Genomic DNA, 15,083 nt, shown 5'->3' on the forward strand with positions numbered 1-15,083 from the left:
GCCCCACATACCAACACTAGCCTTTCTAGAGTACTTTGGCCTTACTTGTGTCCACCTAGGAAAACTTTTCAGGAGGCCACCCATCCTAAAATTGCTCTCCTACAAGCACGCTTAACTGTGGAGTTCTTGATAAATGGACTCCCATGAAATAAAAATGCACATAGTTGATATGAGTAGTCTATCAATTATTTTTAAAGCTAAATTCGGGGTATCTCACTCACCCCCACTTAGGAATACAACGTCCTCGTTGGACCGTAGTTTCAGTTACTTTTTCCCCCGCTAGGTGCACTGAACACACAATCAGCTACGGTCTTTCCATAGCACTTTGGCCTTACTCGTGTCCACCTAGGAAAACTTCTTAGGAGGTCACCCATCCTAAAATTACTCTCCAGCAAGCACGCTTACCTGTGAAGATTAACAAATTATCTTTGTCATTCATAATTTTAACCTTTTAAGAGAATCTAGTCTAGAAATAGAAAAACAAATTTATATTTTATATAAATATTTTAACTTTCCAAAAAAGAACAACTGATAAACTTATTAAATTCTTATGTTTCCAAAGCAAAAAACTATCAAATTACATAAATAAAATACGTTCTATATATCATTTCCTTTTTTTATAATTGTAATGTAGTAATAAAGTATAGAAAACAAAATTGAGTTTATCTCGGTTAGAACAGGTAACAACTTTTTAGGCAAGGTTTTGTAATTAAATCTTATTAAACCCTTTTTTTTTACTTACCCCAAAAAAAAAAGAGAAAAATTAAAATTTATTTGTTCTTTGAATATACTACATTGTTGAAAATTACTACCTTCTATTCTACTCATTAGTATATTTTATTTTTTATCACTTCTCACTTGTCACTTTTAATTTGTATTTTATTTTTAATCTATACGTTAAAACATAGTCATGTGGGATTTTATTTAATTCGTCTCAATACAAGGATTAATAATATCAAAATTCTTTTAATTGTTAATTAAAAACAATTAGAGATATTAAGGATTAAAATGTTATATCGATAAGTGTGAAAAATTAAATGGGATTAATGAGTTGAATAGGAGGGAGTATATTTTAAAAAACCAATTAGTTTGTTGGAAATATAAGACAAAAAAACTCTTAAAATTTTGGGATTAAAATGAAAAAAATGTAAAGTTTTGAAATTACTCCTACAAAAACCTCAAGTTCTGAATTCCTACCTGCTAAGTTAAAAGTCATATGAATTGTTTGATTAAGCTAAATATTGATCATATATAGCGTATGTGCTGGAATATGACTCCTAATTCCAAGATCCTGAAACGGAAGAAAATTCAATTATCATCGACAGGACGAAGCAACCAGGATCCCTTTAGAGGTTCTGGCTCCCTGAGAAAGATGACCTAGCCCCTTGGAGAACTAAATTTACTCATCAGCTGAGATTCAGAACAACATGACTCACAGAAGCAGCAAGGTCATATCAAAAGGACCCAGACAGAGAATGAAAAATATAAATACCTGCCAGATGATTGATTCTACAAAATGATGACAACGGAAACGATGACGTAGCAAGGAGCAATTGCAGTTATGTATAGAAAAGATGTCAACACTCGCATAAGGCAAGACACCACACCTACCTCGTACCCTACCCATATAGGTGTACTAAAAGACAGCGAGTGGGGACCTAGGCGTAAGGATGATCAAATCACCAAACGTCACAAAGGCTCACCACTATAAATATACGACGTCATGCATCACCAAGGGTAACGTAACTTTTACACTGAAACCCAAACATTATTTTCTCGTATAGAAATAGCTCTAACTCCTTATAAACTTTATCAGCAATCATCTCAAAATCCTTACTGACTTAATCATCGGAGAAGGACCCCCGAACGACCCCTCTCCGGCCCTCGTTTGCGTGCAGGAAAACACGGTGAAACAGTCGGAAAAAGCAACTCAGACCTCCCCAGTAGTTAATATAAACTGTGAACCTTGAAAGACATTATTTTCATCTTTGTTGAGAGTGTTGATTGTTTTCTCCACAGCCGAAACATATACAACCTTAAATACATAAGGTTAGAGCCTAGAAAAGAAGACGGTGAAGCAAACCATTATAATTTTGTATTTTTGTATTATATTTATATCAAAATGTAAATGATGAAATTCAAATACAAGTAAAATTCTTATAATTAAAAATAAAAAAAAGAATGACGAATGATTTGGTTGTAAGAAGTAATGGAGGGAAGGATGTGTTCAGGAATCAGAATGCCATGCTGAAGAACATGTCCAATTGCAGAAAGAATGATAAAGATTCGTCACCTTCTCCAAGAATTTTGTATTTCTTTTTTTCATAGAAGCCATAATGCATTATACCACATAAATGAATAAATCTTTAAATCCATTTTAATATATTTATTATTGATGATGAAATTTCTTCTTATCAAGTTATTATGTGCACAAATTGACAACACAAAAGGCAACATTTTCTTATAGCTAACTCATTAAAGTTTTGTTGTTCAAGTTTTTATTTGCAAAAAATTTAATTTCTTTAAGCGTTTAACTATTAATTTAAAAATAAACATAAACTATAAATTATTCTAAATAGAACGTCGAGGGGGGCGAATAGGGAGGGGTTGGACGGGGCTAGATACAGTGCGTTTAATTAAGACTTTATAATGATCGCTTACATATATACTATAAATATTAAGTAAGACATTTCATACTAATATACGCTGATCACCACCCATAACATTTATACTTAAACCTTTCGTACATCCGAATTGAAAATGATGCTTTGTTAGACTCGCTAACATATTCTCTTTAAGTTTTCTCATCATATCCATAAAAAAGACCTCATGTCAAGAAACAAGACTAATGTTTTTTCACTTGAGTGAAAAAACATTGTGCACTGAAGTAGAAAGATTAGGCACCTTTGTCAATCATTTACTGATTTAGGAATTGGAAAAGGTGTTCGGAGACCCCTATCCGGTCCTCTGAAAACGTTACAAACGTATTAGATAGCAACTTAAGGCCCCACCAACAATAGTCCACTACCATCGGTCGAGAAAGATACCTTTAATTCCATTTATCGACATTGATTGATCGAGTCGCTACCAAGAATGCATATCAATAATTATTCAAATAAAAAATTAAATTATATTATAAATAATAGATATAATGATAATGGTCACTATAATTATAGATTCAAGACATAATAACACGAGCTTATGTTCAGGTGTACAATTTCATAATGATTGGATTCTAGACTAGATCGCTGGGGAAAAATTGAATTACTCCAACAAATATAATATATCTAAAGCATCATTTTATTATGACAATTGACAACAACGTATTAACAGTATTGTCTCGTAAGCATTCCCACTAACTTAATACAATAGTACAGTTTACACTTAATGCTTCCATTAGTTCAAATAATCTAATTAGTAATTACTCATTAGTCTTTTTTCTCGGAATAGTTGTGAAAACAACGTTTGCCATGTTCACATGTACTATTTTTATTCTAGTACTAGTATGCTTGTTATTGTTGGAAATATTTTACATATGAGACAAGATCACACATTAATAAAGTAGTTGGGTGTTGACTTGATATATATTGATTGAGCTAACCTTCCTACTACCATATGGTTTTAGGAAACAATGAACCTCACCAAGTGTGTGTGCAAGTCAACGCTCTTGATCCGTGAGTTTGTGGGCCCAAGCCTACGGGTGTCCCGTGTCTACACGAGTGGGCCATGGTGAAATTATGTGACGAATTGTCATGGCCTAATACTTATAACTAGTACTACTACTAGTACTGCTATATTTTACTATTCTGAAGTAAAATACTACCTTTAATTACTATTAATATTTATTCATGTTTTAGGTTATACCTCTTTAAAGACCGGACCAGAGGTAGGGAGGGTTAGTTGGAGGCGTCTTATCTATATATTAGATTACCGATATTTCCTCCTTGACCATATCTTTGATTCGTTTTAACCTAGTTTTTACCTTTTCTTTTATTTATATGTTTATTATTTTTTTTATATTTATCTATTAATTGTTGCTAAAAGTCAAACATGTATGTACGAATTTGCAAGTGGTTGCAAGAACTTTTAGTAATATCATAGTCATTTTCAACATGTGGAAAATACCCATGAAAGCATCTAATCTAACCTCGACTAAATCTTCTTTGAAACTCCATTGAAAAAATTAAAAAAATTTATAACGATTGAACTATTGATTTTAGTTATTAGCTTTTATATAACATAGGAAGATCAAAAATAATTTTAAAATAAGAAAATTGCTATAGAATAACTCGAATTATTAATTTGATGTAGCAGTCGAAATATCACTAATATAATTATACTCTAACTTTTTGTTTGACAACAAAAGAAATTAAAATTGGAATTAAAAATTATTAATGCCAATTATTTATTATTTAAAACCTTAATGTAAAAATAAAGTATAAATTACATAGAATAAATAAGCTATAAGATACATGAACATACAACCATACATCCTAGTAAAAAATTAGGGTTAGAATAATAAACAGAAATTTTAAAACAAACTAAGTAATTGGCAGTGGAGTATTAGTTCAATTATTATTCACGTTTGGGTTCATAGACCATACGTACAATGGAGTTAGAAGGTTATACTCCGTGGACAGTACTCCTATTAGGAGTTGCATCAATGTGTATGGAGTCACTCTTATATTAGAATTCTCTTTATTACTTTTTTTAATTACTCATTTAAAAATTTTAATATCTATTTTAGAATAAAAAGTAAAATTTTAAAATTCCTTTTTACTTTTCTCAATTAAGCAATTCTAATTATTAAATTAAGTAATAAACCCTTCATCATATTTTAAGTAATAGAAAGCGGCAGACAGACCAGTCTACCACATTCAAACTTTGATGTTGAAACTCGCCATTTATGTCTTCTTTTCATTTCTCCTTTTTATCTTTTATCTTTATTTATTCAAGGACAATCAACTCACTATCTTCAACTCCTACGTGCACCACACCACCGTCTTATCCGTCCACATTTCATTCTTATTTAGTCTTTATTCCACTTTCCCTATAATTTTTAATTGTACTCAATTTCCACTTATGTTTTAAACATTTTTTTTTAAATCCTGAGTTATACTATTCTCAATTCATTTCTTAGTTAATTTATCTTTTCTTCTATTACGGACTATATCCATTCGGTTACATGTTATAATAAATTGTTATACGAGGATAGTATCGTTAAAAAATGCAATCTCATTTATTATGTAAATATAAACTCTTTATTAGAGATTGTTTCACCAACACGAGTAACCTGACTAATAAAATATATGTAATTTAAAAAAAAAATGAGAATATTTCTTGCAAAAATACTTAAATAAATAATGAAGTATTATAGTACTTTCAATAACTAGTTATCCAAAACAGGATCATCAAATTACACCCTTGCTTTCTAGCAAACAACAGAGATCATGGAAATTAAAAGACATAAAAAGTACTCTTTCATCATTATCTTTCTTCTCTAATCTCTGTTGCAAAAAACGGATGCTAATTCAATAGTTATACTTGATTCTAATCTAATTAAAAATTAAAAACTATACAAAAAAAAAAATAAACTTCGGTGATCTGCAAAGATCCTCCCTCATTTTTTTTTTGTTCCTAATTTAGTCAACCAACCGAGAAAATTTAAAAACAAACTTATTTTCCAATTTTTTTTCTTTTTCCTCCGTGCATCCTTGAAAAACCTCTTCAGAAGAGATTAAAAGACTTTAGAATAGGATCAAGCCAAATCCAAAGGTGGAGGTTGATTAAGATCGAACCCAAGACCTCTAGGAGTACTATTAAGATCTTGATTTAAATCAACGACAGAAGATGAATCAGAATCACTCTGAACACCACACGCCATCATCGGCGCGTGTGCCCCAGGGCTAAATATCAGCTGCTGATTATTCTTAGCACTACTATACTGCGGACGATGTTGGTGAAAATACAAAAACTGATTCATCGTCGCCGGAAATCCAACCGCCGGCATCGGTGAAACTCTAACTTGCTGAAACGGAAACCTAACTCCGGCAATACTTCCAGTGAGATTAAGATCCAACGGTAGCGAATCCACCATCATCGCCGGAGCAGTAGGAGAAGGCTTCTCGTGCGACGATGATTCCACAGTACTACTCTGACTCGGACTACGAGTGTTACAATTATTGTTAGTATTATAGTGATTCTGGTGATGAAGATGGATTTCTGAAGGAAGAGGAAAATTTGTTTTGGCTTTAGCACCACGAAAAGTGCGTGCAGCATCGTCATACGCACGCGCAGCTTCTTCGGCAGTGTCAAATGTGCCGAGCCAGACCCGACTCTTTTTAGTCGGATCTCGGATCTCCGCCGCATATCTTCCCCATGGTCGCTTTCTAACACCTCGAAAATGTGTTTCTTTACAGGAGTTAACGTTAGAGTTGTTACCGACGTTAACTTTAAGAGAAATAACAGCATTATCAGGTCCACCGCCGCCACCGTTAAGTTTAGGCGCCATAAAAATGGTTGAATTGGAAATGAGAAAATGGTTGAAATGGAGGAGAGAGAGTTAGAATGAGGAAAGGACGATGAGATTAAGGAAGGGGAGAAAAAAAGGCGATTATATAGAAAAAGGAATTGTGTGATAGGAGTATTTTGGTAGCCGCCCATAAAGGGGCAAATTACGGAAATAGCCTAGAGAAAGATGTTACGTGGCAATAACAATGAGGGCTGTTTCTTAAAACCCGTCAATCGGCTGTAAATGCGCATTAATAAATACTAAATGAATTAAGAGATATTTATATTAGTTAATTGATTATAATTAATTAATTTTAAAAAGTGATGTGAGGCGTTGATAAGATAAGATATTACTTCTACTAGACTACTACTACTACTAGTAGTGTACATGTAACGAGGTGGTCAGCTGTATTTGAGCACAATTTGTGTACAGTGTGTTTTGAATGTTGCGTGCCGTAGGATTGTGTTTTTGTAAATGTGGACCCACACTACATTGTATCATACTGTGATTGTGTCTATTGACTGACTCTACTATTTTACTGTCACCTTTTTTTGATGCATGCGCCGCTTATTATTTAATTCTAGTATCAATATTCTTTGCTTCTTATTTGCCCTTTTGAAAGTGCTTGTAAAATTTGAAAATTAATATTATTTTTAATTTTTGATTAATTTTTAATTTATAGGTTAAATATAATTAAGTGAGATCTTATTTGATTTTTTTCATCATAAAGACTATTAAAAATTCAATTAGTACATTAAACTGTGTGAAAACGTTAATTAATGTGTGCTAAGTTTAACTAAATTTTAGGTTTTAACTTTTGAATTTATTACTTTTACTCTCATTTTCTTAGCTTCTTGAAATAATAATAGTTAATTTATGTGTGGGAAGTTTAACTAAATCTTAGGTTTTAACTTTTGAATTTATTATTGAAAGACTAAGAAAGTAAGATCTGTTGTGGGTAACATTGTAGTTATTTTATTTATTTAAATTAATTTTATAAAATTACCTTTATACCCTTTGATGGTCAAGGGGATTATATGACCTTTTTAGCTTTTGTTTACCTACTAACCAAGAAAAACCATCAGCAACCATGGGCAGATCCAATTGGACCTTGCGACACATGTGAGGACATTGAAATTTTGCAAAAAATTTGTAGTTTATAGGATTTGAATATGCAACCTTTTGTATTAGAGTTTTTAAGAAACACTTATGACTAATTGAGATACACACTTTTTGTGTAACTTTTGTCTCGTAATATTGTTACTAATTAATCTTTCATAAAGCTCAAATATATATTAATTTCAATTTGCAATTTCGAAAATTAACCGCACAATATGAAAATTCGTCAAAATAGATTATAAAATACTCGCCAATTCTTTGAAATTGTCTCATTTTCTTATTTGGGTAGTTCACTTCAATTGTTCCATTTCTATTTTAGAACATGATTTTTGGACCAAATTGTCCTTATACTATTCATGTAATTACCAAAACACCCTTATTTTTTTTTACTAAACTACACTATTTAACCTCCCCCCAATACCTACTACATCACATGGGTATACTATTCAAGGTGGTTCCCTCCACTTTCTTAATATTTGTGCCCAACCCAAATGGGACAATTTCAAAGAAAATTTTTTTTTACACTAATACCGGCAGCAAGAAGCAAAGAGGAAGGAATAAACTGAACAAATGCTCGACATTCTGTTTTGTACTGTTACAAAACCGCCACTTCAAGTGGCGGTTTACTTAATATTTTTTTAAAAAAAAAAAATTAAAAATTCACAAACCGCCATTTCATCTAGCGGTTTATTTAGATCCCTAAACAAAACCTCCATTTTAAGTAATATTAAAAATATAAAAAAAAAATTTCTCACACCTATCCTACGTGGACGGTAATGTGGAAATAGTTTCCCGTTTCAAGCAAAATGGGAATAATTTTTTAATTAGCAATATTCTGGGAATAGGCTCAATTAGTGATGATGGCTTTTAACTTACACCGCATTCTCTAATAGTCTAATACAAAAAGTATGGTTATTGGCATATAATGAGGCTCAACCCTAAGATTTCAAGGGCCTAGGACGATGAATAAATTATGGCCCCTAATTATTCAATATAGATTTATAATTACAAAATTTATAATATCAAAAAATATTATCAATTACAGAGCTCGATCTTATCCTTTTTTGTTTGATAATCGTGCATTTATAATTGAATTATTAGTAAATAAGTTAACAATTATCTCAATTTAATCACACAAGATCTCAAGTTTAATGCATATGAAGGCAAAATTTGTCTACATTTTCCATGGGCCCTGGGCACAGGCCCATCTTGGCTCTTGCCCTTACTTAGGGTCTGCCTGTCTGTAGTGCTATCCATAAACATGAACTTCCTCCATTTCACATTACTTGCAACATTACAAGATAGCTAGGGATGCAAACGGGACGGGGCGGGGCGGGTATTGGAATTCCCATCCCTATCCCTATTTGTTAATGCAATACCCATTCCCATCCCCATCCCTATTTGTTAATGCAATACCCATTCCCGTCCCCATCCCCGCGGTAGGTATAATATTTTTTCCCGTCCCCGTCCCGATGGGTTTGTACCTAAAACCATCCCGCCCCACCACCCTATCCAAAGTCTCAAACAATTACATATCCAAAGTCTCAAACAAACACATAACCAAAGTCTCAAACAAAAATACATGTCTAAAACAAAAGTATTTCAACATCAACTCAAAATCATCCAATGTAAATCAATCCAGAATAATCTCATCACTATCCCCATCCCCTAAAACAAAAATACATGTCTAAAACAAAAATACATGTCATTTGGGGGGGGCGGGGCGGGGATGGGGCGGGTATCACCTAAAACCTATCCCCATCCCCATCCCCGCGGTGGGTATGAATTTTATACACGTACCCGCTCCATGACCCATCAAACTGGGACCCATCCTCGCCCCGATGGGACGGGCATGGGGCGGTTCTCCTATTAGACCCGCCCCCGCCTGCATCCCTAAAGATAGCGCACTATGACTAATTTTTAATCTATAAGTTAAAACATAGTCAAGTGAGATCTTGTTTGATTCATCTCAATGTAAAGATTATTAATACCAAATTTTTAGAATTTTTTAGTATACATAATTAAAAATTAAATTAATATATTAGGCTGCGAAAAAAGTCAAACGATACAATTATTATGGAAGAATTTAGTAGACTAAAAATAAATAAGTCAGTTTAATGAAGATAATCCCACCATAAAATAATCTCATCTAAGAATTTATGTTTGCTTTATGCCCTTCTACCTGTTAGGTGAGAGAATTGAAAAGTGAATGTCTTTACTTTTACGGCTCGTTTGCTTAGTGGTACTACATGGTGGTAATGAGAATGATTTATAGTGCAAAATTTCATCAAAGGTATCATATCATTCCCATAGTAATGAAACTTTGATCACAAAAATATTTTTTTTTTGTTTACAAATTTCATTTTACCACCTAATACCACATCTTTCAAACATGACCTCAAGGTAATCAAGAGATTGTTCAACCAAAATTACACTAATTTTTAGTTTTATTATCACTGTTTATTACTACCTACCAAATGGGTCGTTAGATCATTCATATGTGTATGCACTTGCCTGACTTTGGCTAAGCACAACGAGCTGACCCAGTAACACTCCTCTCATGAGGATCGCCTCTAAAAAATGTTGGTGTAAAGATTTTGATAAACAATATACCACTAAAAAAATTCTTTCCTACCATTCATATTACTTGATAATTTAAGGAGTAATTAAATAACAACATAAATAACTAAATATTAATTTTCATAAAAATGATGCATAAATTATATAAATAATCACTAATTAATTCATAACAAAATAATAAAATAACTTAACATGAAAATAAGAAAATAATAGTAGCAAACTAATTACTAACAACAAAATAAGTTTAAATGAACAACAAAAAATGAATAGTCGTCAAGTTGTATGTTTTTCGTGACTTGACTTCAGTTTTGATTTCATTTAATTTTCAAATTGACGAAAATTTGTTTAGGAATTATATCAATTTGTCATTTGCATAGTGAATTCCTCCTAAGCATTGAAATGAAGAATTTTCAAGTGAAAATTTTAGTACTCCTAATTTGTAGAATGAGTACAGTGTTGTAGAATGTTGTATAGATATTTAAAAGGAGAACGAGTTGGAAGATTTTCATAATGTCATTAAAAAATGTGATGACACAATGAAAAAGATGATGCACTTAAGAAAATTGATAAAAAAACTCTTATTGATTTATTGAGTATTGCACTCTCTTAGACCTGCTCCCGCTCCTAAACCTGCTAGAATATTTTATTTGATGTTCTTTTAACTTTTTTAGATTTGACTTAACATATTTTTACTCGGTGTTCTTGTAGAAGTGGAGTAAAATAGAGGTGTCATTTTCAACATTTGAATTAATAACCTTTATATTGAATTAATAACATATCATCAAGGAATGCAATTTATTTTTTGTTTATAGATCCTTTTAGATCAAAAAATTTTTAGTGCTAACACATGTTTTTCTAATTGCTAACAACATATATTCCACTCGGAATATAAGTTTGATGATAATTAATTTTATCAACCTTTTATATGTACGCTTTTGATATGATGTCAGGAATTTCAAAAGGTTAACTGATAGTAGTAGCATTTAGTATATTAAACATTCTGAAATAGTTATTTACAAAAGAATTCAAATCATAAAGAAACATGAATTATCTTTCTAAGCTAAAGGTGTGATCTTAAGCTAGCCCATGGAATTGGATAATGTAAGCAATGACTTAGAAATCAGATGATGTGGGGTTAATTGAATAATATTAATAAGTTATGTTTGTTGTTCTTGCAGTGATCTTGGGGACTATTCATCATCATCAAACTAAACCTTTCGGCTTTAACACAAGCTAAGTAGAGATTTATGCTTATTAATTAGTTGTGTTTAGTCTTTGAGAAGTCAGGATTATCACATATACGACCTCATGAACAAAGATTAAATGTGTTGATCATAATCGATAAAAGAATACAAGTATGCAACACTATTTTAGAAAAAGAATTAAAAAGAAGAAAATTAGAAAAAAAAAAGATAAGAAGCTGATAAAGAGTATAATGCAAGTGACGATAAACGTGGTTGGTCTAGGCGATACCCAGGGGCATGGGCAGATAGAATGAATAGAATGTGAAGTGGACAAAAATAAGGCAGAATTTACGCTGACAAGTAAGGCCGGCAGGAATAATAATGTGCCGGAAGTTATAAGATTAAGAATTAAAGGGCAAGTATACGAGTAAAAGAAGTGGTAGTCAATTCATGTGCGTGTTATTTGTCTTCATTGACTTTGAAGATTATGCAATTATCTGCCGCCACGCCGCACCATTTTAATTCAAATACCAATCAAGTCTCTACTTAACATCACAATATCTTCATCATATCCACACTTTCTTTTCTATTTTCTTTTTTCTTTTGGCCTTTCGGAGAGATGTCTTGGAAATATGTAAACCCATTTCTTATTTGTCGCCACCAATTTCATTTTATCGCCACCCCCCCTTGAATGAAATTACGATTTTACCCCTGAAACTTAAAAAATTACGAAAATGCCACTAAGCTTATAATTTATATAAAAACACTTCAAATCCACTCAATAACACTTTCATCACTTCCATAAAATCAAATTCTTCACATAAAATTAAGCGGAGCTAAAACTTTGGAATCGAAATCGTCAACAAAAATTCGAGGTAAGTTTTTTTTAAATGAATCGAAGGGAAAAAAAAAAAAAAAAAAAAAAAATTCGATTCGGCCCAGTCGCACAAAACGTGCGACTGTACAGTCGCACGTTTTGTGCGACTGGGCCGAAACCAAAATTTTTTTTTTTTTTTTTATTTTTTTTTAAATTTTTGAAAGAGTTCGTTGTTAGTTAATGTTATTTAGTAAATGTTGTAATAATATGTATTATGATAATGTTGTTGTAAGAAGTAGTTATTGATTTACGTATTCGAAAAAGAAAAAAAAAAAAAAAAAATATAACCGGTCGCACGAACCGGTCGCACAAAACGTGCGACTGTACAGTCGCACGTTTTGTGCGACCGGTTCGTGCGACCGGTTCGTGCGACCGGTTTTAATTTTTTTTTTTTTTATTGTAATGAATTTGTTTAGTGTAATTAATTTATTAAATTTGAGTTGTTTAAATATTTATGAATATAATAATTGTTTAATTATTTGTAAATGTGAAATATTTTACGTGTTGCTTGTTTTTAATTTATTTGATTTTAAGTAATTTAAAATGTTGTCTTAATTTAAATTATGAAAATTCTAGTAAATGGCTGGAAATCAAGGTAAAGGAAAAGGGTTTTTTAGAGGTTTATTAAGCGGCAATAGATCTAGGCCTACTTTACTGAGAGGTGATCCCCATGAGAGGGGGGTTACGGGATCTGCAAGGCGAGCAAGGCAAGAACAAGCGGCCATACATAGTCAGGCCCAACGTTCAAGTACCCTAGAGCAAGTGCGTAGTCGCTTTGAGCGCCAAAGTAGCCTACATAGTCATACGGTCGGCTCAGGTGACGATGATACTGATTACGACGAGTCTCTTAGTCGGGAAGAGTCTCTTGGTCAGGATGAGTCTGCATGTCATCCTGTTGATTGGACGATCGTAAGAGGCCATGCTGTTAAGTTCAAGAGTAGAGGGCAGGGCTCGAGTGGCACTTCTGATCAGGCAGGAGTAAGCCAGGCTGAGGATGCGGCTCCACGGGGGAGGAGGCGATCGCAGTCCGCGGACACGGACTGGTTAATCACATCAGCCCAGCCCGGGGGCCCTGTTGATACTACTTTAATACCCAGCTACGGTGGGCACGTAGCAAAGGCTATATTTGAGGGATCGGAGCGCACCCCTCCGATTTTGGAATGTCGTGCTCGGAAGAAAACGTTGGATTCAATCATTAGACTTCAGGACATGTCTGATGAATTGTACAGAGTGTTACCTGGTACTCCCCTTGGTCGGCTGCCGTATATAATGCACCAGCACATCGACAGTGCTCTCATTACGGCATTTGTGGAAAGGTGGCAGCCTGACACGAACACCTTCCACATGCCGTGGGGGGAGATGACCATAATGTTGCACGACGTGCAACGCATCTTGGGAATTGGCATTGACGGTTCACTTCCCGTGCAACCGTCTGATAATGAATGGCAGCTTGGCCTGGCCGGCCTTTTTGGTATGCCATTGTCGGAGCTGCGTGCGAAGGGGCACTTCACAAGCGGCAGCATTAATGTTGGTGCACTGTTGCAGCTATGCCACCGTTCTCAGTCTATGGATACTCAACGTACCGCCTACTACATGGCTATAGTAGGTTCCACGTTGCTCGTGGATAAGACTAGAGTCGGGATGCGTCCTCACCCTGTTGTTACTGTTACCGCTGATGAGGCTGATATTGCTTGGGGTGCAGTGACGCTTGCTCACATGTATCGCCAACTGGGTATGGCGACAAGGACTGGGTGCAAGACTATTGCTGGTTGCCTGACACTGTTGCAGACATGGATTTACGAGTACTTCCCAGCCTTCCGCCCCCATCCGCGTCAAGCTGACATGCCGAACAAGACAAGGGCAGAGATGTGGTCCCCGCCGAAGCCAATCCGCGAGCTGAGCAGACTGATAGACTGTAGGAGCATACTGGATGCCATGACAGAGGCACAGGTTTTGTACATGACTTCAAACTTAATTGTTTAACTTGTCAAGGGCAGAGATGTTATGTTGATTATGTATTATATTCATTGTGAGCAGGTGGAGTGGACTCCGTACTTGACTTATGATAGGTCTTTATTGAACGAGCACCCACGTACCTCGTATATCGGTGGTATCACCTGTTTCGATATCGTGGAGGTCTATTTGCCTGAGAGGACAGTGAGGCAGCTCGGTTTTGCACAGGAGATTCCCCCGGCTCCGCTGAGACCTACCCAAGCTCTGCGACCAGCACAGGGCTCCTACTCAGTTACATTCGCTTCTTCCTGTATGTTTACGGAGATGTGGAGTAGGTTCCCTTACTGTGCCCGCGTAGTGGAGCAGGCACAGCGTCGCGCATCGGTTCCATCAGAGGCTGCCCCGGATTACGTGGACTGGTTTAGAGTGTCTTCCCACTGTTTTCTTATCCCAGGTGAAGGACCTGCTGCTGCGTTTGGTGCTGCTGATAACAGAGTCGAATATGTTAGTATTCCTAATTATATATTTTATTTTTATGTTTCATAACATGTATTGACTTTGCAATTGTCTGGTTTTACAGTTTGCTGCTGAATTTCCAACTCGACTTGCACCATTGCTCAGGATGCCAGCTATTGCTCAAATGACGCCTCGGGAAAGAGATGCTGCTGATATGTATTTAGAGGATCTTAGAGAGTTGTTTTCCGAATGGCAAGAGTGTAGAGGGCGCAGCCCCTTATAGACATTTACCTGTTTTGTAATGCATGAACAATTGTTGTATTTAATCTTTATGTATGAACAACTTTTTAATCGTTTGAACAATTGAATTATATATAAACACTATGGAGAATCTAAATTCACC

General features: G+C 34.4%; 2 protein-coding genes across 2 annotated transcripts; one reads left to right on the forward strand and one right to left on the reverse strand.

Moving 5' to 3' along the window:
* Nucleotides 1-5,349: 5,349 nt before the first annotated feature.
* Nucleotides 5,350-6,780, reverse strand: LOC130823856 (ethylene-responsive transcription factor 4-like). Its single transcript, XM_057688665.1, has one exon. The coding sequence runs from the start codon at nucleotides 6,509-6,511 to the stop codon at nucleotides 5,759-5,761; it is 753 nt and encodes a 250-aa protein (XP_057544648.1). The 5' UTR covers nucleotides 6,512-6,780; the 3' UTR covers nucleotides 5,350-5,758.
* Nucleotides 6,781-11,952: 5,172 nt separating this feature from the next.
* Nucleotides 11,953-15,078, forward strand: LOC130823857 (protein MAIN-LIKE 1-like). Its single transcript, XM_057688666.1, has 4 exons — nucleotides 11,953-12,269; nucleotides 12,848-14,221; nucleotides 14,309-14,728; nucleotides 14,805-15,078. Exons 2-4 carry the CDS (start codon nucleotides 12,851-12,853, stop codon nucleotides 14,961-14,963), a joined length of 1,950 nt encoding a protein of 649 aa, XP_057544649.1. The 5' UTR covers nucleotides 11,953-12,269; nucleotides 12,848-12,850; the 3' UTR covers nucleotides 14,964-15,078.
* The last annotated feature ends 5 nt before the right edge of the window (nucleotides 15,079-15,083 follow it).

Source organism: Amaranthus tricolor, chromosome 9, assembly GCF_026212465.1.
Source record: "Amaranthus tricolor cultivar Red isolate AtriRed21 chromosome 9, ASM2621246v1, whole genome shotgun sequence".
NCBI lineage: Eukaryota > Viridiplantae > Streptophyta > Magnoliopsida > Caryophyllales > Amaranthaceae > Amaranthus > Amaranthus tricolor.